The following is a 24,245-nucleotide window of genomic DNA, read 5'->3' as shown; positions in this document are numbered from 1 at the left end:
GAAATTGGAGGTTTTGATTTCCTAAGGTTGATAAGGGAGTGCATTCTAGGCACAAGGGGACAGCCTGTGCAAAGACATGGAATAGGGAGATAAAATATCACATGCAGAATAGCAATAAGGTTAGTTTGGCTGAGACATAAAGTGTGTGAAGGGGAATGATATGTGGTAAGTCTGCAAAGGTGGGCTAGAGTCAAGGACTTAAAATTATACACAAGAGAGTTTACATTTTATCATAAAGATAATAAAAAAGTGCTGGAGTTTACTAAGCAGGGTAGTGGTTTGGTCAGAACCTATGCTTTAACAATATTGCTTTGGCAGTTGTGTGGCTGATCAACTGGAGAGAATGATGAGGGGAGAAGACACAGGACTCTATTATATAAGTTTGCTATTGTATGAATTAAGATTTATGCCATATTATATCTTATCTCCCTCTACATGAATAAAGTAAAAACCTGACAGAGCATGGTTAGCCCATAAGGCAATTATTATTTCTAATGTGTCATAAAAGAGTTGACACACTTCTATTTTCACAATCTCTATTTATATTTAATATTTATTAATATTTAATATTTAATATCTGGACATATCTAAAAAAGTGATTAAATTTTTTCCACCAAATATTCCACATCTGAAATTACAGGCTTCAAATATATTACCAAATTTTGTTTCTATCAAATAAATAAGGGCTGAATATTTTGCAATAACCTATAACTCAAATTTCTTGATTTCCCATGTCAAAACTCAGGAAGTAAAATTTCATTAACCTCCTGATAAGCAATTTAGTAACAATTAACCAACTTACAAGGTTTCATTAGAGTGTTCATTATTAAAATACTTAGTATTTTTTCAAAAGGGAAATTGTACTATTCACCTGATCCAGCACATGGAGCTAAATATAATGCCAAACCAAATTTCTATAATTTAAAATGTGAAAGTGCTGGAAAGTTCTTTCGACCTATAAAATTTCATTTCCCACTAAATTTTCATCAACAAGAATTTTTGTGTCCTTCAAAACATGACAATTTACTTAAAGTACTCAGAAAGCCAGTTAAAATTCAGTTTGACAAGTTGTGATACATGAATGTAATGGAGTAATACTGTGCTGTGAAAAGCAATGAATATGTTAAATAGAGATAATCAGAGGAAGATATAAAATGATACAAAATGAAGTAAGCAGAAGTAGGAAAACTATACACAATGACTACAACAATGTAGAAGGAAAGAACAACGATAAAATAATAGAAACTTAATACTATGGAATTATGATGAATAAGTCTGGCTCCAAAGAAGAGACATGAAAGAGACCCTCTCTCTCCTCCACTTCTTTGTAAGGGAAGAACTAAGAGTGTGGTTCATCACACATAATGTCACATTTTTCCAATGTGTCCGTTAACTTTTGCAAATCTTTTTTTCTTCTTTGTTACAGGTGATAGCTTTTTGGGAAGGGAAGAAAGGAGATACTCATTAGGAAATGTAGATGGTAAAGAAACAAAACACATCAATAAAATTTTATTTTGAAAAATCCAGTTGAAATATTTAAGGGTTGGTACCAAAATAATAATTCCAAGTAATATCACAATGGAAATTATTAACTTGAGGATTGACATGTGAACAAGAAGCTAAATTCTACCCAAATTCAGTTATTAGTACATGTAGATTCACCTAGCCTCAACACATACATTTTATTTTGATGTAGGCATAATACAGATGGGTTTTCTCCAGGAGAGAAACTTTCTTTTTGACTGAGAAAACACAGCTGCACAGCAAGGCAAAGCTCCAAGTAGGTCAAAGTTGTTACTATTTCAGCCTTGACAGATCCAACCTAAAAATCTATGCTAAAAGCTGCAAATGCCATTTAATTCTATATACATTCCTATAGAAATGTATCAAGTGTGTGTTTCCTTTTCTACTTTTTTTTTTCAGATTGTGAAATAAACCACACATAGGTCCTAATCTTTTAATTCAATTCAATCCTTACGGCTAAGATGGTTAATATATACTAGACTGCCACAAATATTGCTAATTAATTCACACGCAAGAGATTTTAAGTGTTAGAAAGTTTCAGGCCAGTTTTTTGTTGTTGTTGTTCTTGGTTTTTTTATCCTATAGAATATGAAACTCTCTAGCATATCTAAATGTCTAAGTCTTTAGATAATCATATTCTGGATTACAAGATCTTGGCCTAAAACATTACAACTCCTCATATTTCTGTAACATCTTAAATGTTACAGAGTATTTTCCTTATCCCAAAGGGAAATGCATATATTATTGGACCATTTCATTGATGGGAAAACTGACACTTAAAGGTTAACTTAAAAAGGTTAAGCAACTTGCCCACAGTAATCATGATATAAAGTGTTAGAACTGGAGAATGCCAGATGGGAAAGGTGATGCTCAAAGGGAGCTGCAAGTATAAATCTTTTCTCAATTTTAAAAAAAAATGATCTTTCTGAATAGCTAAGATTCTATTTGTGTGCAAAATGCTGTAATACTTACCTAACAAGGTTTTAGGATTAGTTAGTCCTAACTGCACAACTGGGTTGTCAAGGATGGCTTGAAAGAGAGGACTATCTGGATCAATTCCCTTATCTAAATCTTCTGGTGAAGGTTTTCTGTCTCCCAGCAGCCATTCACACTGAAAAATTCAGGAGTAGTAGTCATTGGAATTAGCTCCCCAACAAACATAAATTTTATCAATAAGGTGTCAACCACATATATAAAGAATTACTTTTATATGTTCCCAATAAAGAAATATTTTCTAAGTTCTTGAAAAATTCTCAAGGTTTACTAATTGAAAGTAAAAATAAAAATTAAACCAAGTCTAGACTGAAAGTGATGTACCCTGAAGATTAGGCTCTGAAAGAAAAGGAATTATAAATCTGATTCCCATAGTTGCTTCTGCTACTATCATTCAGTTTAACTACCTTGATTTCTCCACTTATAAAATAAGGACAACAGCCTGATCTTCCCCATGCTTCACCTCTCCTAAACCTATTTGTTTTCCTCCTTATCACTTCCAGTGCTTTCTCCTCTCAGTAAATTCTCAATCCATTACCACTACTTTGGACCTACTTTTTTCTCTGCAAAGTATTAACCCTATAGTTTATAAATTCAATGCTACACTGTCTTTGAGTCTCTACTACTGCTCATGTGTTGCCAAGCTCCAAGCCTAGGATATTCCCACTATCTACCTGCTCCTTCTGCTTCTGTTTGAGTGCTAACTGAGGCTAGAGAAAGGAAGTCACAGCACTGTGTTCACTAAAAATTTCTGTTCTCTAATTCTAATCAGGCACTAAACGCAGCAAGACAATCCTTTCACTTCTCCCTAACTAATTCTCTGTAACACTACCCAGACACTCTTTTAAGCCTCAAATACTAAGCTGACAACACATACTTTAGTGGGAAAATAGAGGCTATTTGCTAGGAATCTTCTCTGTATCTTAAAACCCTTTGGCATTACTATTTCATTCTTTCCTCTATTTTACTCTGATCTCTGATAAAGAGGTACATATCGTCATCAAGGACAACTCTTCTCTATGTATCTGTGATCCAATCCCTTCCCAATTCCTCTAGCAGAGTGATCCCAAATTCATCCCCCTACCCTCTCTAATCTTTAATTTCTCCCTATTCTTCCCTACTGCCTATCCTTAAAAAACTTGTACTTAACTCTATTTCCTAAAGCTACCATCTGATAACTCTCTTCCCTTACTCAACCAAGCTCCTACAAAGATGTTCTCTTCTCTCACTCATTTCTAAAGCTTTCACAATAACTTCCAATCTCTAAAACTGCTCTCTCCAGTTACCAATCTCTTAATTGCTAAATTCAATCATCTTTTTCTCAGTTCTCCTCCTTCTTAACTTCTCTGAAATATCTGAAACATTATTAACCACCCCTTGCTTTGTGTTTTCATGACTCTTCTGTCTAACTATTCCTGCTCAGCATCCCAGGCTGGATTATCATTCATATACCACTCCCTGTTTTTGTTCCCCAAGGTTTAGTCCCAGGTCCTCCTCTTCTTTCTACGTGCTCCCTTTTTCTACATCAACACCCCAGTCTCCTACCTTTGGGGTAAGGAGAGAAAACAACATTTCATCTCACCAGGTCTCCCTGCTAGGTCTTTATAGAAAAAAGAGAAATAACCATTTCAATCAAGCACCAGACTCCTCCCTTCCAGGTGAGAGAAGAAACATAATTCTATCATGTTTCCTGCTTGGTCTTTTGTGGTTAAGAGGAATAACACCTTTCCTTTAGCTCCTAACACTTGTCCCCTCACCTGAGATTCCTAAGACCCAGCAAGGACTCCACCCTGAGGCCAAGGTTCTAAGGACAATGAAACCCTCATTTCTCAATTATCAGCAAACTCTCACCCGGTCATACCCTTCCCATCCCATTCTGAACCTCCAATCTCTCATTCTCATTCCCTTCAACCCAACTCCTCCACTGTCCAACTCTAAAGGGACCCAATTCCTTCCAAAGCCTGCTCCATGGGCAACAAAAGTGCTAACATCTTAAATCTTCTTCTTTTCAACTCCTTCTATCTTCTGGTTCTCACTGAGACACTCCCGAATGCGCAACCTCCCTGGCTTCCCTTTCCAGCACTGGCTGCCCTTGCACTCATTTCTCCTTGGACTCACTGATCAAAGTGGGAGATTTAAAATACTCCTTGGTCTCTCCATTGCCACTTTCAGGTTTTTCCTCTATCACTAACACTCAGTAGCTTCTCCTCTTCTAAGGTTCACTCAATGCAGATCTACCACCCAATCAAAATTGTGTCTATTTGTGTCTAATTGTGTCTATAAATCAATATTGTCTATTGACCTCCAGGATATTCCCTTTCCTTCCTCAGTGAATTCAGTGACTAGCTCATGATCTCTCTCCTCTCCAACTCCTGCCTTCATACTATGAGACTTCACTCATACATACTGATACTCCCTAATTTTACAGTTCCTTAACTTACTCATTTCACATTAACTACTCCTCCACCCCACCTCAGACAATACAAAGATGGTTCTACCCTTAATCTTGCCATCACCTGTCAACAAACATGCCCATGTCTACCCAATCCCTCCAAAATCCTCACATCCATCACCAATAGCTGCCATACCATATCTCTTCCTCCTTTTGTGGCTAAACTCCATATGAAGGCTGGCTATAATCAATACCTTCACTTTCTTTCCTCTCATACTCTTAACTCTCTACAGCCTGACTTTTGAACACATCATTCAACTGAAATTGCTCTTGCCAAAGTTACCAAGCTCTCTTAATTGACAAATCTAACGTTTTTTTCCAATCTTCATTCTTTCTGACACCTCATAAAATGCGAGGTATTATCATCCTGGGAAAAATTAATCCTAGGCATGAGGGATGACATGTTGTTATTGCTGTATTTGTCCTTCATTTTCGAAGAAGACCATGACATCAGAGAAATGATGACATGACTTGCAGTTGACTTTGTTTTGAGTGAGGAAGGGCTGTGCAAGGTCACAAACCTCACTTTCTCCTCCTGAGTCATCTGGGTCCAGTGACCAGATATTCATCAGGATGACTGGAGATGGCCCAAGATGCAATGAGACAGATACTCACTTAGAGGGAGGTAATGCCCATTGAGTGAATAGGCTTCTTTAAGAAGCAGTCAGGGAATGGTCCTTTTAATGAACAAAAGAACAAAATAACTACATCAAGCTGAGAGGGAAACAGAAACTGTTACTATTGATAATCACTCTAAGTAAGTCATTAAGTGGAGCATGAGCAGGGACCCACTGTTGTCCAGTCTATGGGTTTCAGAGTACACTGGATTTAAGGTTTTGGGAATGGGAAAGAAGGAAGGAGGGAGGGAGGAAAATTCCTCTAAGTGGGATGACATGTATAGAAACAGGAACAGACAGAATTAGAATAAAAAACAAAAGAAGTACAGTTTGGTTAGAGTAAAGAGTGACATAGGGGAGTACTATTAAATAAGGGGAAAAGAAGTTAACCACACTCTTCAAATTAGGTTTAGAAGAATACGAAGTGAACAAAAATCTCCAATTCAACCAGAAATATTTTAACAATGTGGTACTCACCGCTGCATTTTGCTGGTTGTTGTTTACTTTCAGTGCATCTACCACTTCCTTTTCATCAAATCCCATCTCCATCAGAGCAACGACGGCCTAAATAAGAATTCCACAACTCATTAAATACCACGCTCACTGCGAACAAGTCAGCAAATTCAATGAACAAGTCATCTGACATAGAACTAAACTACTTTGCTTTAACAGTATTTGAGCAGAAGGTACTTCTTTTTAATTTAGTACCACTGCATTTACCATAATAATTTTCTGTTGTAACCTTACTGCAATATAGATTGTATACTGACTATCCAAACAATCTGATAATTACTAAAGCAAATGATGGTATAATGTATAATGATCTTACTAAATGAACATAGGAAATAGCAGTATAGAATCCTCAATGTTCAAATCAGAAAGGACTTCAGACATCATCCAATTCAACTCACTCACTGTAGCTGGATAGGCAGTCAACAAGCATTTATTAAGTACTTTTATGCTAGCCACTAATAAGGTGGCTATGACCCTGAGAGGGGAATTAATTTGTTTAAGGTCAAACAGACAGATAGAGCCAGGAATAGAACTCAGATTTCCTGAGTCATGATCCAGTGTTACTGCCACTGTGCCATGCTGTCTCCTTCACTCAGTAATCTAGGAAAAGATTAGAAAGGAAAGTTTCTTTCCTGCCAAGATTAAACATCAATGAAGAAACTTCTCAGCAACCACAGGTGTCATCACAATATTTCCAGAACTATTTTACTATAAATCATTAAGAGTTTGTATTTTAGAATGATCTTTGCTAAATTAAAGCATAGGACCATTTAAAACTAAGATTTAGAGCCGTGAGGACCCTCAAAGAATGTTAGACATGGAAAGGACATTAAGAGAACATCTGATCCAATCTATTTTAAAAAATGAGGAATGTAAGGGACAGTGCCTGAAACATGTTAATCACTTCATAAGTACTTTATCCATCATGACAGTAAAGTAACTTCTCCCAAAATCATAGTTAGTTAGGGGAAGAACTAGAATTGGGGCTTCTCAACTAAGGTTTTCAAACTCCTAGACTACTAACACATTTTTGAATACATTTAGACTAATCCTAGACAAGTGCATTTTTTACTAACACAGCTACACTATTCTGGAATACATGGCTATTATTTGTTATAACTGTGACAGACTAATCAAGGAGGAAAAGATTTTTCAGCTATCTTATATTTTTAAAATCATTATTAAAGAAGAAAATACTTAGCACATTTCAAATGCCTGCCAGAATGATCAGAATGATGCAAAGAAAAAGTCTTTTTAGGCAGCTTTAGGCTATGTAGTATTAAGTGTACATATAATATTAAGTAATTTGAGAATACTAATTATAATTAGGATGATGATGATAATAGCTAGCATTTATATAGTGACTACTATGTGCCAAGCACTGTGCTAAGCACTTAACAATTATTATCTCATTTGATCCTCAGAACAAGCCTGGAAAGTAGATGCTATTATTATCCCCATTTCACAGATGAGGAAATGGAGGCTAAGTGACTTGCCCAGGGTCACACAGTAGCTGACTGAGGCTAAATTTGAATTCAGGCCTCCAGACCAAGTTCTCTATCTACTGCACCATAAAGCTGCCCCAGAATAAAACTAGAATAAAACAGCTAAGTTAGATAGGCCAAAATAACACACAGAAGTAAAATAAAGCTAGCTCAATAAAATATAATTAAGGGTAATGCCAAGTCTCAAAGATTATAGCCTCTGAAACTGTCATAAGCAAAAAGAAGGTAAATTACTAACAAATCAATTATATTCTTTGATTAGATAACACAAGGCTGTAAGGCATAATGCTACACACAACAAGTGGTCTACAACTCTGACTATGAAGAGGAAAACACAAACTCATAGTGTAGCCCCTTTGCTTCAATCTATTACTTATAGTCAAATGGCATTTTCATTATTGCATAAGAACTGTGTATCAGTACATTATTTTATGCCTTCAAATTCAGGTTCCTAAAAAAAAAAAAAATCATAGGAATTCAAGTTTAAATGAATCGGGTCTATTTGGATTTTAGGCCACAAAATCACTTCATTACTCCTTTTTTCCAAAAGCAGAAACTAGTCTAGGTTAACTAACTAGTGCCAAACATTCTTCCATAAGCATATAAGTAACCAATATCCAGAAGAGCAAGATAAAATGAAACTTTCATTTAGAAGCTGATATCAAACATAACATACTCGTGGATCTGGCCGAAATTCTCTTTTCCTACGGATCTTCTTGAAAATTTCCGTTAGCTCATCCTTGACTTCCTCCCCATCTGTATTAGATCCACCAGAAGCTTGAGAGGAGGAAGAGGCAGCAGCACCTGCAGCTTCTAATGAAGCCTGACCTGGAAGAGGTGTGTCCACAGTTGGATCTTCTGCATGTTCTATCAACCACTCCATGGCTTGTGTTACTGACATGCTGTAAAAAGACAAAAGTTTCTCTAAAACATCAATGGATTAATTGCTCAAGTCTCAGTGAATTTCTTAATTTTCTTTCAGATCCCTAGGAGGGACTTTGTTTTTCCTTTTTAACAGCTCTAATAATGTTAACTGGAACTATCTTTTATATTTACAATTTTAAAGGTATTAAAAATAAATTTAGAGATGCAATGTCACAAGCCCTAGTTTTCTAGGATTCTTGTTGATGTGTCTATGTAGCCACTACAATGCACAAATTCTTTTTAATTTTTAGATTATGAAAGAAATTAAAAAAATTCTAAAGCAATGGTTATAACTATGTAATCAAAGGAGAGAGAATGCAACCCAGGTTCATGTTCAACAGAGGAAGAAACAGTCTATAGACTATTCTTCAGTTTATAAGTTGCTTTTATTCTAAATGTGCACATGAAGAGACAATTAACTTCAAAACAAAAGACTTGAGAATATCAAAGATAGATAATTTTGAGTTGTTGCTATTACACATACACATCCCACACAAACACTCACATGCACATGGAGGAAATAAGAGAATAGATGGAAAAATTTTTCTAATGTTTTAGACTTAATATCTTTACAAAAAAAAATTTTTAAAGGTTTTTTTTTGCTTTGTCTTATAAACCTTATGAGTATAGACAAAACAAGCTGGTATGCACAATTTACAACACTGAGTTATCTGAGTTCTTCCTTGAATTTTTTGTAATGCAAAACAGTTTAAAATCCACGTATTAAAATCTATCCCTTAAAATGGTAGAAGAAGAGAAAGGGTCAGAGGAGAAAAACTCTTTCTTTGACATTTATAAAAATACATACTGATTGAGACGCAGTGCTTTCACAGCTCTGTTCTCAGGGAAGCCCATTTCTGTAAGCTGTCTTAAAGCCACTTCATCTACTCGGTCATCATCATCCTCATCCAACATTGCTATTAGTGAAAAAGAAAAAAGTATGACACAGTGTGAGTATTTACATTGCCTAAGTACATTTTAGATTTAGATAAGACATCATCTAAGTAACTTGAACATGTCTGAAGGGCACAACAATGTTAATGCAACGTTGTTAATGCAGCACATGATAAATGACAGGAATAAATATATATATCTAGAGACAGAGACAAAGAGAGAGCAATCTTTTCCAGTTTACCTACTGAGGGCTATAGGTCACAAAAGGGGGCAGGGGGACAGGCGGAGCCAAGATGGCAGAGTAACAGTATGTACTTCCTAGAGTGTTGCCCCCAAGCCCAGCCAAATACCTATAAAAAATGGCTCTAAACAAATTCTGGAGCTTTAGAACTCACAATGTGATGGGGTGAAGCAAATCTCCAGCCCAAGATAGCCTGAAAGGTCACTGGCAAGTGTCTATTGCGCCACACAGGAGCAGGGCAGCAAGGGCCCGGCCGGCACAGACAAGACCTGAGCAAGCCTTGAGGAGACTGAATCTCTCATACGTGTGGCAGTTTCTAGACTTCAGGACCCCAAAACGCCAAGGACAAATTGGAAGGTCAGTGGAAAAAAAGGACCAGTGTAGGAGAGTGGTGTGGTCCAGCCCCAGGGCAGAAGAGAGGAAGGGGGCGGAAGAATTTGCAGCAGCCACAAGAGCAGCAGGGGCAGAGACAGCCACTATTTCTGGAGCTCTAGGCCCACAGATTGTGAGGGAATCGAGCAGCTGACAGTACACTTCCCATCCCCACTAGAAGCAAAGATCTACCTTGACAAAGAACTCAAAAGTCAAGTAAATAGCTGGGGAAATAAGCAAAAACCAAAAAAAGAATCAGACTATAGAATCTTGCTTTGGAGACAAGGAAGACCAAAACATGCAAACAAAAGACAACAAAGTCAAAGCTCCTCCATCCAAAGCCTCCAAGAAAAATATGAATTGGTCTCAGGCTATGAAAGAGTTCAAAAGGATTTTGAAAATCAAGTAAGAGAAGCAGAGTAAAAACTGGGAAGAGAAATGAGAGTGATGCAAGAAAATTATGAAAAATGAGTCAATTGCTTGCTAAAGGAGACCCCAAAAAATGCTGGAGAAAATAGCACTATAAAAAATAGACTAACCCAAATGGCAAAAGAGATCCAAAACACCAATGAGGAGAAGAATGCCCTATAAAGCAGAATTGGCCATATGGAAAAGGAGGTCCAAAAGCTCACTGAAGAAAATAATTCCCTAAAGATTAGAATGGAGGAGATAGAAGCTAATGACTTTATGAAAAATCAAGAAATTATAAAACAAAACCAAAGGCATGAAAAAATAGCAGACAACATGAACTATCTTATCTCACTGAAAAAACAACTGACCCAGAAAATAGATCCAGAAGAGACAATTTAAAAATTATGGGACTACCTAAAAGCCATGATCAAAAAAAGAAACCTAGACATCATCTTTCAAGAAATTATCAAGGAAAACTGCCCTGGTATTCTAGAACCAGAGGGCAAAATAAATTTTGAAAGAATCCACCAATCACCTCCTAAAAGAGATCTCAAAAGGAAAACTCGTAGGAATACCGTAGCCAAATTTCAGAGCTTCCAGGTCAAGGAGCAAATATTGCAAGCAGCCAGAAAGAAACAATGTGAGTATTGTGGAAATACAATCAGGATAACACAAGATCTAACAGCTTCTACATTAAGGGATCAAAGGGCGTAGAATACGATATTCCAGAAGTCAAAGGAACTAGGATTAAAACCAAAAATCACTTACCCAGCAAAACTGAGTATAATACTTCAGGGGAAAAAAATGGTCATTCAATGAAATAGAGGTCTTTCAAGCATTCTTGATGAAAAGACCAGAGCTGAATAGAAAATTTGAGTTTCAAACACAAGAATCAAGAGATGCATGAAAAGGTAAATAGGAAAGAGAAATCATAAAGGACTTACTAAAGTTGAACTGTTTACATTCCTACATGGAAAGATAATATTTATAACTCTTGAGACTTTTCTCAGTACTAGGGTAGTTGGAGGGATTATATACATATAGACAGAGGACACAGGGTGAGTTGAATAGGAAGAGATGATATCTAGAAAGAATAAAATTAAGGTGTGAGAGAGGAATATATTGGGAGTGAAAAGGGAGAAATAGAATGGGGTAAATTATCTCTCACATAAAAGAGGCAAGAAATAGCTTTCTCAATGGAGGGGAAGAGGGAGGAGGTGAGAGGAAAAAAGTGAAGCTTACTCTCATCACATTTGACTTAAGGAGGTTATAACATGCACGCTCAGTCTGGTATGAAAATCTATCTTACACTGTAGGAAAGTAGGGGAGAAGGGGATATGCAGGGTGTGGGGGGGATGATAGAAGGGAGGGCAAATGGGAGGAAGGGGTAATTAGAAATAAACACTTTTGGGGAGGGACAAGGTTGAAAGAGAAAATAGAATAAACAAGGGGCAGGATAGGATGGAGGGAAATATAGTTAGTCTTTCACATCCTGAGTCTTATGGAAGTTTTTTGCATGATTACACATGTATAACCTATCTCAAATTACATACCTTCTCAGTGTGAATGAGTGAGGAGGGAGGGAGAAAAGTTGGAACTCAGAGTTTTAAAAACAAATGTTAAAAATTGTTTTTACATGCAATTGGGAAATAAGATATACAAGCAATGGGGTATAAGAAAATTTATCTTGTGTTCCAAGAAAATAGAGGGGATGGGAATAAGAGAACGGAGGGGTGTGATAGAAGGGAGGGCAGATTAGGGGAAGGGGTAATCAGAATGCACACTGTCCTGGGGTAGGTGGAGGGGGAAGATGGGGAGAAAATTTGGAACTCAAAATCTCATGGAAATGAATGTTGAAAACTAAAAATAAATAAATAAATTAGAATTTTTAAAAATAGCATGAGGAAATAACATGTTCATTCAATTATTGGACACATATCATTTTTATTAGGTTATAGTTATCTTAAAATAAACTTGGGATGCGATCATACCATTTGCCTTTTTAAATAATTCAACTGCATCTGGGTTCAGTGCTAACAATTTCTGTGCCACCTCTATAAGTGAAACCAAGATCTTCCTGAGTTCTGTCTGGAACTGCAATAATAGAAAAAAAGTATATGATTTCTGCAAGACTCCAAAGAACTGAAATAATTTGATAGCACCATTATTTTATACTAGGATTTTCACGTACAAAAAGATTAATTTATTTAAACTATCAGGTTCAAGTCATCAAAATTATGTTGCTATTTTACATCAAACAGGCCAAAATCTATGAGGGAAAGAAGGTGTTTCTTTCTCTTATTCTTAAACTCAAAAGGAAATGACATATGGAAATTAGCTGAGTAGTTCAAATGTAATCAAATTCTTATTATTTAAATCAGCATGTGCTAACATAGTCTGGAATCCCTAGTGTCCCACAAATCTTTCTGGATCATAATACAAATCTAAAAGCACAAAGTGATGGAACCAGTTGCTAAATATATTGAACAAAAACCTAGCTTTGCTTCATTTAATAAACACAACGTTATGTTAACAGGTTGCTAAGTATTCTGCATATCTCTTCTTTTACTTCATTTAATAAGAGAAAACAGACTTCCCTTAATTTGATGGAACAAACACACACAGATTTCTAATTTCAGTCTTACTAAAATACTGACTTGTCTGAATATCGTCTGCTATAGCAAATGGGTTTTCTAAATTAGAAGGAAGTGATTGTTGGAAAAAAAGTAGAAAGTCCATTTTAAAATGGTTATTATAGGGGTTCTGATATAGCAGAAACTAAATTATATTAATTCTCCCCCCAAATCCCACCGCACCCCCTACCAAGAACTACTGCCTTTCTTTGCATCCCCAGCACATAGCATAGTGTACAGAATATAGTAGGCACTTAATAAATGGTATTTGACTGACACATAGGAGAAGTCCAGAAGAACACAGACCAGGAGTGAGGAACCTGTGGCCTCTTCACCCCTGACATATACCAGAAAATGAGTTTTATCCCAAAATAATTTCACAAAGGAGTCCTACCGTACTTTATGAACTTGGACAACAAAGAGCTTGGAATCATCAGGTTCAATGGAACAGAATAATTTGTCAAGAACACATATGGCAGGCAAACATACACATTGGCCTCTTTAGAGCAATTATGATATCTTGATTAGCAAAGAAATATTTAGACAAATCTCAAGAGAAGTATTTTCTATAATGTGCTTGAGGACGAATGATTCATACCACCACCATATGGGTCAGTTGTTTTTACCAATCTAAGTCAGACACAAAGAAGATAATCAAAGTAGCTGCTATTCAGTCTCTATGCATAAAATTTAATACCTTGGTTTCGGTTGTATCAAAATTAACTTAAAATTAACATCTTCAAATCACCTGAAACTGTGAGGACCAAAATTTTCTACGTAAAATGACTCAAAATTAAGTTATTTCAAAGAAATCTGTATAAAAGCAGTATTCATAACATGAGTGGGAAGTATAGTGTTCAGAAAAGGGGAGAAAATATTGCTACTGTACTCCTCATTAGACCACACCTACAGTATTACATTCCATTTCGTATGTCATATTTTAAGAGGAATTTTGAAAAGGATGGCCTAGTGACAGACAATATGTATCTACCACCTGAGGACCAACATAAGTGAAATTCAAAGAGGTTCATCATTACAGGGTTGGCAATCAAATTATTCATTTATTGGGCCTCACAGACTCATGAAGACTGTCTACTAAGCTATGGTACTCTACTAAGCTAAGATACAAATCTGTATCAGTGGAAGGTTTATTCATATTGATAAACTCATTGATCCCTGAAGTACTGAATTAAGTACTAAAAAGCTAGACCATGTCTAGAAGTAAACAAGATAAGCAAGGGACTAAAATAATTTTATATGAGGAATATTTGAGGAACTAGAGATACTGAGCCTGCAGAAAAGAAGACTTAAGAGAAAATATGATCATTGTTTTAGTTATCTGAAGGGCTATCATGTGAAAGTAAAATTTCTTCTGTGTGGTTCCAGATGGCAGAGTAACAATAGTGACAAGTTAAAGTAAAGCAAATTTTACTGCAATATCAGGAAGAACTTTCTGGTAACTGAGTTGTTTAAAAAGTAAAGAATGAGTTCCTCATAATTAGAAGAGTCCAGGTAGAGCCTAGAAGCCTACAGAATTGAGTTGTGGAAAAAGAATTCACACAAGGTAGTAAAATATCACATTAGTTGACCACTAAGGTCTCCTCCAACACTAAGATTTTACAATTCTACAAAACTGTCAGTATATTCACACAAAATCATCTGAACTTTAAATTTTTTTCACTAGATGGATTCTAGAAATGTATCAAAAGAGGTTATATCTTCAAATACTCACGTCTCTCATGCTGTGATGGGCCACGGTCCTGTCTACACTGTGGGAGGGAATATTTGCTGTTGCTTTGAGAATAGCATCTTTATCTGGAGCTTTCTGTTCTTGTTTTTTCTGAACAGAATTAAGAGACTTAGTAACATAAAACAGAACCATCAAGGAAGGAAAATAAATAAATTTAATAGACAACTGACAAAGCTTAGAAACTGAACTGCCTGGCACATCAACAAATTAAATTTTCTTTAAAACAGATGGATCCAAAGAAGAATTTTCAAATTAATTCTTTGCACTGCTTAGTCACAAAAACATACCAGGGACATATTATTTAGGATATGGAAAAAATGTGATGTCTTAAATTGATTAATGTGACTAGAAATGAGAAATGAGAGAAAGTGAAAAATTAACTCAAAATCATAGCTCTGACTAGGTGGCATAATTCTTGGGACTCTAATCACTTATAATTGGGGATGTGGATACATTAATTTTGGGAAGAGTTATACATAACACTACCTTATATTTATATAACACTTCATAGATTACAAAATGCTTGCTAGTACTGTGGAGTAAAGTATGCAAGGTGAGGAAAATTATGCTCAGAGAGGCTATGTCGTTTGTCTAATGTTACAAAATTACTCAGTGGTACAGTGGGGACTAAAAGTCAGATTTTTTCAAGTCCAACTCCAGTGTTGTTTCTATCACACCACCTTGCCTGTCTTAATCTTATAGATTTATACTCCTTTCCTCTCTACAAATACAACTTTATGATGGGTCATAGAATTTTACATCTTTCATAAAATGTCAAACATACTTCAATGAATTTGTGGTCTCATATATTTCTTCCATAAAATGCAGCTCACAACTCACTCATACCTCATCTTGGGCAATTTCTATCCATGCTCCTACTAAGGTTATACACAAAATAGCTAATGAATATGCATGTCCACTCTCTTTAGGTCAGGGATTCTTAACTGAGGCCTTTCAACTTTAAAAAATTGATATCTAGGTTTTAATATAATTGGTTTCCTTTATAATCCTATTTTATTCACTTAAACATATTATTTTTAAAATGGGTCCAGATTGTCACAGAGGTTCAAGACACAAAAAAGTTAAGAAGATCTAGGACTTTTTAACACACACTGTGGATCCTAGTACAATCCCTAGATGAACACATGATGAAAATGCCAGCTAATTTAATTCTACTTTCCTATGTATTTCTGGTTCAATGAGATTTCTTAAAGTCTATATGCTAAAGGTGAAAGCTAAAAATAAATAGAACTTGAATAATATAGAGCTAAATAGAAGTCATATAAATAGTAAAAGAACAGAAAATTTGCCTGGTAGGTATTAGACATAGGGCCTTAAAGTCTGCATAGTAACAGGAAAAACAGCTTGGCCAATGCTCAAAAAAATAACCAGAGAACTGTCTTTTTCCTTCAGTAATTCTCATCAACAGAGAGTAGAAATGTCTGTATGTGTTTTAGAGACATGGAAGGCAAGAGTTTGGCTGATTCAATGTGTGTGCTGGAGGCCAGGTGCAATTAGAGATAAGAGGTCACACAGTGGCCCAAAGCCACTCCCTCACAATTTGGCCCAACTGGAGATGGTAAGGCAGCTTGATATCTTAAAATAACTCTTTCTGTGTATTGAGTACATGAGCACAGCCCTCTCAATTCTGTCTTAAAATAGTTTGGCCTTACACTTCTCCAGGGGATGACCACTTTCTCTAATCTGTTACAAAGCTTTCTCTACAAACCTTAAGCCATGAAAGATAAGTTAATTTTTTTTTTACTTCAAGAGCCTTGTATTAAATAAATATACACAAATATACTATGAGGGAACCAAGATTTTTTTACCTTCTAAGACAGCTCTTCCTGAATGATCACGTGCCTAGACTCTGGTGTAACAGCAATGTGAAACTATATTTTACTATTGTGCAATTTAGATTTTGTAGCTAATCCTAGAGAACTAGTAGTTTGTTTTTTGGGAGGGTGGTTTTCTTCTGCATCCAGTTTTACTTTATATTTCACTGAAAGTCTATCATTAGATAACAAAATAAGGGAATATATGAACTACAGATCAAATCTCACTGGTGCAGAAGGAGACAAGATTGTCTTCAGAGGACCTGGATTCAAACACCATCTCTGCCACTCACAATGGCTTTAGGGAAGTCACAGATCCTTTCTTTTAGTGATGCATCACTTACTAGCATGCTTGCAGAGCAAGAAAAAAAGAAGGAAAGTAAACCCAAAGTAGTTTAGTTTGTTGTTTCTTAGGTGCCCCAGGAGAAGCAAGGAGAAGGTTGGCAAGATTTCTGGGCTTGGAGTCATAATACCTGGGATTCTAGTCTTACAAGGAGGTACAGTGAAAAGAGCACTATATCTGATGTCAGAGAACCTGGGTTTGAATCCTGACTGCCCCGTATTGGTTAAACAACCTTAATTAAATCACTTCATTCATTGGGCCTCATCTATAAAATGAAGGAGGAGCACTAGATGACCTCAAGGATAGCAGAGATCACCTCTCCTCTCTCCTTTCTTACAGAAGGCAAAACCAGGTCATAGAGCTTGGCTAGTATGTGTCCAGAGGTGAAAAAATTAATTTGTTGACAAAATCAAGGAGTACAGAAAAAGTTATGTAACCATAACAACAAAACACTATATTGATAATCTGCTGGAACTTGAAAATAGTTTTGTCATTCAGACTATTGCTCTGCAATGGTATTAACAAAAAATTTATTTTAACCTGTAAACATCCTCAGACTCTAAGATTTGAAATTAATCAGCAAGTATTTATTATCTGAAACTAACCTTTTCCTCAGCTGAGACATCAGTCATCTTTGGAGGAGGAGGAGGAGCTCGTTTTTTTACCAATAATATGACATCTAAAAGAAAATTATATTTGTCAAAATTATAAAAAATTATACATACATAAAATGCACTTGTGATCATTAAAATGCTGCATTGTCTGGGTGAAAAGACCTGGGTATTCTCTGTGGGTCTCTTCTAAAACCAAGAAGTCTATGGAAACACACCTTTATTATTTACGTAAGACTAATTATACTATATTCATATATACAACTGCATGCAAACTGTGGAAAGTAGTACAGGCAGAAGTTAGTTAACAAAAGTTTTTTAAAAAATTATGACACAGGATTCAGGCTTCACTACAAGCTATTGGGTTTATTATCTCTATGACACTGGTGAAAGTGAGAAGTACTATTTAGGGTCTGCAAAGTTGCAAAAATTTGGTGGATTTACTGATTCTGAAAACTATCTGAAAGGTTGTTAGAATCAATCAATAAATATATTTTATTAAGGGCCTACTTTGTGTCAAACACTGTGCTGGGTACCTGGGATGCAAATACAAAGAATGCATTCTAATAGGGGAAAGAGATACAAATATTTTGTTTTTCAGTCATTTCAGTCATGTCTAACTCTTCCTTCTTGGCAAAGATATGAGAGTGGTTTGCCATTTCCTTCTCCAACTCTTTTAAAGATGAGAAAACTGAGGCAAACAAAGTTAAGTGACTTGTCCCAGGTCACAGAGCTAGTAAGTGTCTGAGGTCACATTTGAACTCAAGAAGATGAGTCATCCTGACTCTAAGACCAGCACTCTATCCACTGTGTCATCTAGCTGCCCACAGACACAAATATTAAGTATATATGAAATAAATAAAATGTTAAACACAAGGTAGTTTGAGAAAGCAGGCACCAAAAGTTGGGAGAAATCAGGAAACACTTCATGTGATGTCTCAGTTGTGTCTTCAGAGAACAGTGTGATTTTGTGAGGTGGAAGTGAGTGAAAAGCCATTTTAGGCAGTGGGAGATAGTCAGAATAAAGACAGACATGACAGTGTCATGTGTGAGGAACAGAGTGACAGCCAGTTTGCCTGGATCACAGAATTCAGAAGGGGGAGTAATGTACCCAAGACTGGAAAGATAGGATAGGAACAGGTTGTGAAAGGTTTTAAAGAAAGGTTTAACAGAAGAGTTTATCTTTTATTCTAGTGACAACAGGAAGCAACTGAAATTTACTGAGTAAGGGAATGACAGATTTGCACTTAGGGAAAATCACTTTAGCAATAGTGTGTAGGATGGATTAGAACAGGGAGGGACTGGAAGCCGAGAAGCCAATTAGGAGGGCATTGCAATAATCAGGGAGAGATATGATGAGAACCTGAACTAAAGTGGCAGCTGTAGACAGAAGGGGTCAGATATCAGAAATGCTATGAAGGTAGAAAAGGCAAGACTTGGCAACTGACTGGATGTGTGGAGTGAGGGAGAGTGAGGAATCAAGAACACTACTGTTGAGAAGCCAGAAGACAGGAAGAATTGCGGTGACTTCAGTAGAAATAGGAAAGTTTAAAAGAGGGGTGAGTTTTAAAGAATTCTGGTTTTAGACGTGTTGGGTTCAGTTTGAAATGCCTAACTGGAATTTGTAATATGTAGTTGAAGCTTAGGAGAGACTAGGATGAATATAGAGATCTTTTAATAATCTGCAAAAAGATAGTAATTTAATCTGCAGAAGATTAAAAAGATCATTAAAAGATCAGAAAAGGGGGCAAAAGAGATCATTAAAAAAGAAAAAGAGAAGAGGACCTAGGACAGAGTTTTAGGAATACTCGGTTAGGAAGTGTGATATGGATGTCAAACCAGTAAAGGAGATGGAGGAGTAGACAGGTAGGAGGAGAACCAGGCACAAGGTAGTATCACAAAAATCCAGAGGAGAGTATTCAGGAGACTCTCCTCTGGTGGTCAACCATTTCAAATACAGCAGACAGATAGAGAAGGATGAAAACTGAGAAAAGACCATAAGATCTGCCAATTAGGAGATCACTAGTATCTTTGGAGAGAGTAGTTTCAGTTGAATGATGATGCTGGAAGCCAAATTGTAAAAGGCTGAGGAGTGAGAGGAGAGGAAATGGAAGCAGGGAACACAGATATCATTTTCTAGAGAAGAGATATAGGGTGATAGTTTGAGGGAATGGTAAGCTCTAATAAAGGTATTTTACAGATAGGGGACACTTGGTCATGTTTGAAGGCAGTTTAGAAACCACTACGCAGGAAGAGGCTGAAGATTCATATAAGAAAGAGGATGACTGAGTTTTCAGTCTGTTAGAGAAAATGGAATGGTATAGGAGCTGGCCTTGGCAAAGAGAAGAGCCACTTTATTACTGGAGATGGGGGATGATGTCAAGAAGTTTTGAGATGAGGAGAATGGGCAAAGATGAAGCTCACATCAGATGGCCTCAATTTTCTCAGTAAAGAGGTGAAGTCTTCAGCTGAAAGAGGAAGGAAGGAAAGCAGTAGGAGAGCTTTAGAATAGCTCCTGTGGAGAGTGAGATGGGGAACCAGTTAGAAAGGAATAAAAGGATTGTTGGGATGTAGTGAGGGTCAGCTGAAGCTGGTCACAAATTTATAATGTGCCTAGTCAATGTGGCTGTGTGAACTCCTCCAGCTCTCTGTTTAGGGGGCAGTGGATGGTGGGAATTATCCAAGAACTGAGGTTTGACAAGATTTGAGCAGCTATAGGACAAGAGGCAAGAAATTTGAGAATAAAGTATAAAAATGAATTGATCAACTATAAGGTCTGAAAAGGGAGGAAAGTGAAGTCAGAGCAGGTGTAATGGCTTGAGAACTTATTGAAGAATGAAGGTTTGAAGGTCTCAATGAAGGCAACGATAAAGGTTAGAAGGGGTGAGGCACAGGGAGAGATGGAATGATAGGTCAGAATTAGATACAAGCATGTCAAGATTTTGATAAAAGAAGTGAAATACATCATCATCATTAGCATTTATAGAGCACATTAAGATTTGGAAATTGCTTTACAAATATCTCATTTTATCCTCACAACAACCCTCAGAAGTAGGGTTTAACAGATGAGGCACAGAGGTTAAGTGACTTGCGAAAGGTCACACAGCTAGTAAATGTCTGAGGATGGATTAAAACCCAGGTCTTCCTGATTCCAGGCCCACTGCTCCATGGGTTGATCATAACCATTCTTATGTGTGAGGAGTCCTTAAAGGTAATTTTGTACAATTATTTCATTTTCCAGATTAGGAAACTGAGGCCCAGAGCATTTGACTTGTCCACAGTTTTATAGGTAGAAAGTAGTAAAGGTGAAATATGAACTAAGGTATTCTGGCTCTAAATCCAGTGGTTTCCATGCTGCCTCCCTAAGGTTAGCACATACATGTATGTATATACATATGTATGTGTGTATCTAGAAGGCAGTCTTATCTAAATCTCAAACAGAAGTTACATATGATAGTTGCTTAATAAGGGCTTATTTGATTTATCTGTCAAACACACACATATATGTAGTAAAGGCTATAGCATGGAAATGATGTTGGGTTCTAAAAGACTACAGAGTCCAAGCCTAACAGGTCTTAGTAAACTGAAAAGTTTTAGTATGAACCCAGCAATGTCCAATATATCTTATGTTCAAGGATCAACTTAGCTAAGTTTATAGAGCCAGCAGGTAACAGAATTTTTCAGCCACAGAGTATTTTGAATTACGAAAAGATACCCCCCAAAACACACATACCCCTTTTGATTATACTTAGGGCATAATAATATGTACAAAGTTTTATAGATATTTAACTTTAACATGTGAACCACATGTTTGTGCTATATGGAACTTTAGAGCTCCAGTCTCATATAATTTATGACTAAATTACTGCCATATGTAAATTAAAAGGTGATTCATATAAAAAGGGTCCCTCTTCCAGTTATAATTATCAAGTTGACTAATCTGCAGAAGCTCCTTCTGTGGCTTATATTTTGCTTTGAAAAATAATTAAACTTCTCATAAAACTTAAGTGTTAAATGTCTATTGTTCAGTTTATATTTTTATCATTTTACACAAATACTTTAGAAAGCAAAAAAAATATTTTTAAACTCAGATCAGCAGGGTTTGGTTTTTTTTTTGCTTTTTCATTCTGATTCTCAGTATTGAGAATTAACAGAAAGCAAATTAATAAAATATCAAATTTCTGTGGAACTGCTATAATGTAGCTTAATCATGAAGCTATCTTACCTTTATCTTGAATGTTTTCTTCTAAGATAGTTTTGGTGTCTGTCAGGACCCTCTCTGAAGCAGCATGTATTAATTTATGATGCGTTACACTTTTGGGATCTTCTAAGTTCCCGTGTACACACTAGAAAAAATTAAAAAAAAAATATAGACCAAGAGAATCAGAAATAACCAGGCTACTGCACTAATCATTGTGGTGATAAAATACAATCCTAGACATGCTCTAAGTCAGCATTTATTAGTTATCCTTTCTAGCTTACAGATAGATAACTATTCAGAGTTAATTTTAATAAGTACTGACTAAGCAAAAGCATTTTTGTATGCTACCAGTTCCGACAAAGGAAAACAACCCAGCTAACTAGACTTCCCAGGAGCTGCTCTGCCATGAGATCTCCCCTGGCTCTTTTACTGCCCCTCCTATCAACACATTCAGCTCTATACCATATGGACCATTTTAGCAATCTAGGTCAACCTCCACTTTTATAAAGTACCTATGGATTGAGAGAGAGGCTGATGTGTTTGAAAGGGCTTCTGGCAGCAACTACTGCTTTCTAGCCCATTCATTCAACTGCTCTATCTTCCTGAATGAAATAATGAACATGAAAGACTCAAAATATATGAACCAGTTGAAATCAGGGGTGCTAAACTTGAAGAAAAGAATATTTAAGGGAATAATGATAGCTATGAGAAGTGGTATGGTATGCTAGAAAGACCATTAGATTTGGAATTGAAGAGATGGGTTCAAATTTTGAGTCTCCTACTTATTATCCATACACAATGGGACAAGTAATAACATCTTTCTAAACCTGTTTCCTCTTTTGTAAAAAAAAAAAAAGAAAAAGAAAAAAGGGTAGGGGGAGTAGACTAAATTATCTTTAAAGTCCTCTTCCTTTCAACTTAGAGTCCTCAGCAACATACATTGACTAAATGAAGTGCTAAAATACAGGTAAACTTTTATGTATGATTTCTTTTTCAGGTGTTGGAGGTGAGGAGTGGAAAAGATACTGTGATTCACGCATTCATTCATCCAGTCAACAAGCTTTATTAATATTTATTATATTAATTTATTGATTTTATTTAATTAAATTTATCAATGATTTAATTTAATTATTTTTATTATTACTAATTTCTTTAATATCAAAATATTTTTTATTAATTTATTTAATTAAATCATCAGTAGATGATTTCTTAATGATTATTAATTACATAATTAATACATTAATTAGATTTATTTGTAAATATTAAATATTTACCATGTGCCAGGCACTACTAAACACTGGAAATAAAAAGGAAGGCAAAATTATAATCCCTACTCTCAGCGAGCTCACATTGTAATGGAAGAGACAGCAAGAAAATAATAACATATACACAAGATATATACAGTGTAAATGAAAAGTAATCTTAGAGGGAAGGTTCCAGTAGCAAGGGAGACCAGGAAAGACCTCCTGTGGAAGGTGTTAAGCTGAGTCTTGAAGGAAATCATAGACAGCTAGAAGTGAGAGGTGAGGAAGGAGAACGTTCCAGTCAGGAGTTAACAGTCAGTACAAATGTGTACCTATTTTTTCACAATCCCCTCCAGCATTTGTCATTTTCTTTTTCTGTTATGTTAGCCAATATGATGAGGGTAAGGTGGTATCTGAGAGATGTTTTAGTTTGTATTTCTCCAATTACTGGTGAGAGAGTTTTTCAAATGGTTATTGACAGTTCTGATTTCTTCCTCTGAAAACTGCCTGTCATACCCTTTGACTGTTTATTATTTAGGAAATGGCTCTTATTTTTGTAGATTTGACACAGTTCTCTATGTATCTTAGAAATGAGACCTTCATTAGAGAAACTTAAAGCTAGTGTAAATGCAAGAGTCAGAAGAGTGAGGAATATGCAATGCATGAAAAGTAGCAAATAATCAATGTAGCTGCACTGTAAGGTGCATTGGGAGAATTAAAGTTCAAGAAGCCTGGAAAGGTAGAAAAGGACAAGGCTATCACGGGCTTTAAATGTCAAAGATTTCATGCTAGCTTACTGAACAGAAGAGTGACATGGTTAGACCTGTACTTCAGGAAGATCACTTTAGTAACCAAGTGAAGTATGGATTGGAGGGGGAGAGAGCTGAAGCAGAGAGACCAATTAGAAGGCTACTACAATAGTTCAGGTGATAAGAGCCTGCACATGGGTGATGGCTATGTGAATGGAGGGAAGGGAATGTATACGAGATATGTTAGGAAGGTTAAAAAAGGTAAAATCTGTTTTGTTTTGAAATGTGTGTAAGAATGTAGAGTGAAGGATGACAGAGGACACCAGCCTGTGTGAGTAGGAGGACAGCAGCACTTTCAAAAATAATAGAAAAGCTGAGATGAGGGAAGGGGTTTCATCAGTGTAAGACACTTCCAGTATGGAAATTCTCTCTA

At 36.1% G+C, this 24,245-nt stretch overlaps 1 protein-coding gene across 1 annotated transcript in view; it reads right to left on the bottom strand.

Moving 5' to 3' along the window:
• Positions 1–24,245, bottom strand: part of UBAC1 (UBA domain containing 1) — a 35,542-nt gene that overhangs the window by 2,856 nt on the left and 8,441 nt on the right. Inside the window, exons 2-9 of the mRNA XM_072632987.1 lie at positions 21,844–21,964; positions 17,613–17,686; positions 14,812–14,919; positions 12,438–12,540; positions 9,337–9,445; positions 8,281–8,506; positions 6,064–6,150; positions 2,497–2,635 (exon numbers count right to left, since the gene is read on the bottom strand). Coding sequence (XP_072489088.1) covers positions 2,497–2,635; positions 6,064–6,150; positions 8,281–8,506; positions 9,337–9,445; positions 12,438–12,540; positions 14,812–14,919; positions 17,613–17,686; positions 21,844–21,964 — 967 coding nt within the window. The remainder of the gene's footprint in view (positions 1–2,496; positions 2,636–6,063; positions 6,151–8,280; positions 8,507–9,336; positions 9,446–12,437; positions 12,541–14,811; positions 14,920–17,612; positions 17,687–21,843; positions 21,965–24,245) is intronic.

The sequence above is a fragment of the Notamacropus eugenii genome, chromosome 1 (assembly GCF_028372415.1).
Source record: "Notamacropus eugenii isolate mMacEug1 chromosome 1, mMacEug1.pri_v2, whole genome shotgun sequence".
In the NCBI taxonomy this organism is placed as follows: domain Eukaryota; kingdom Metazoa; phylum Chordata; class Mammalia; order Diprotodontia; family Macropodidae; genus Notamacropus; species Notamacropus eugenii.
Note: the sequence above shows the minus strand (reverse complement) of the source record. Positions and strands in the feature narration are given on the sequence as shown.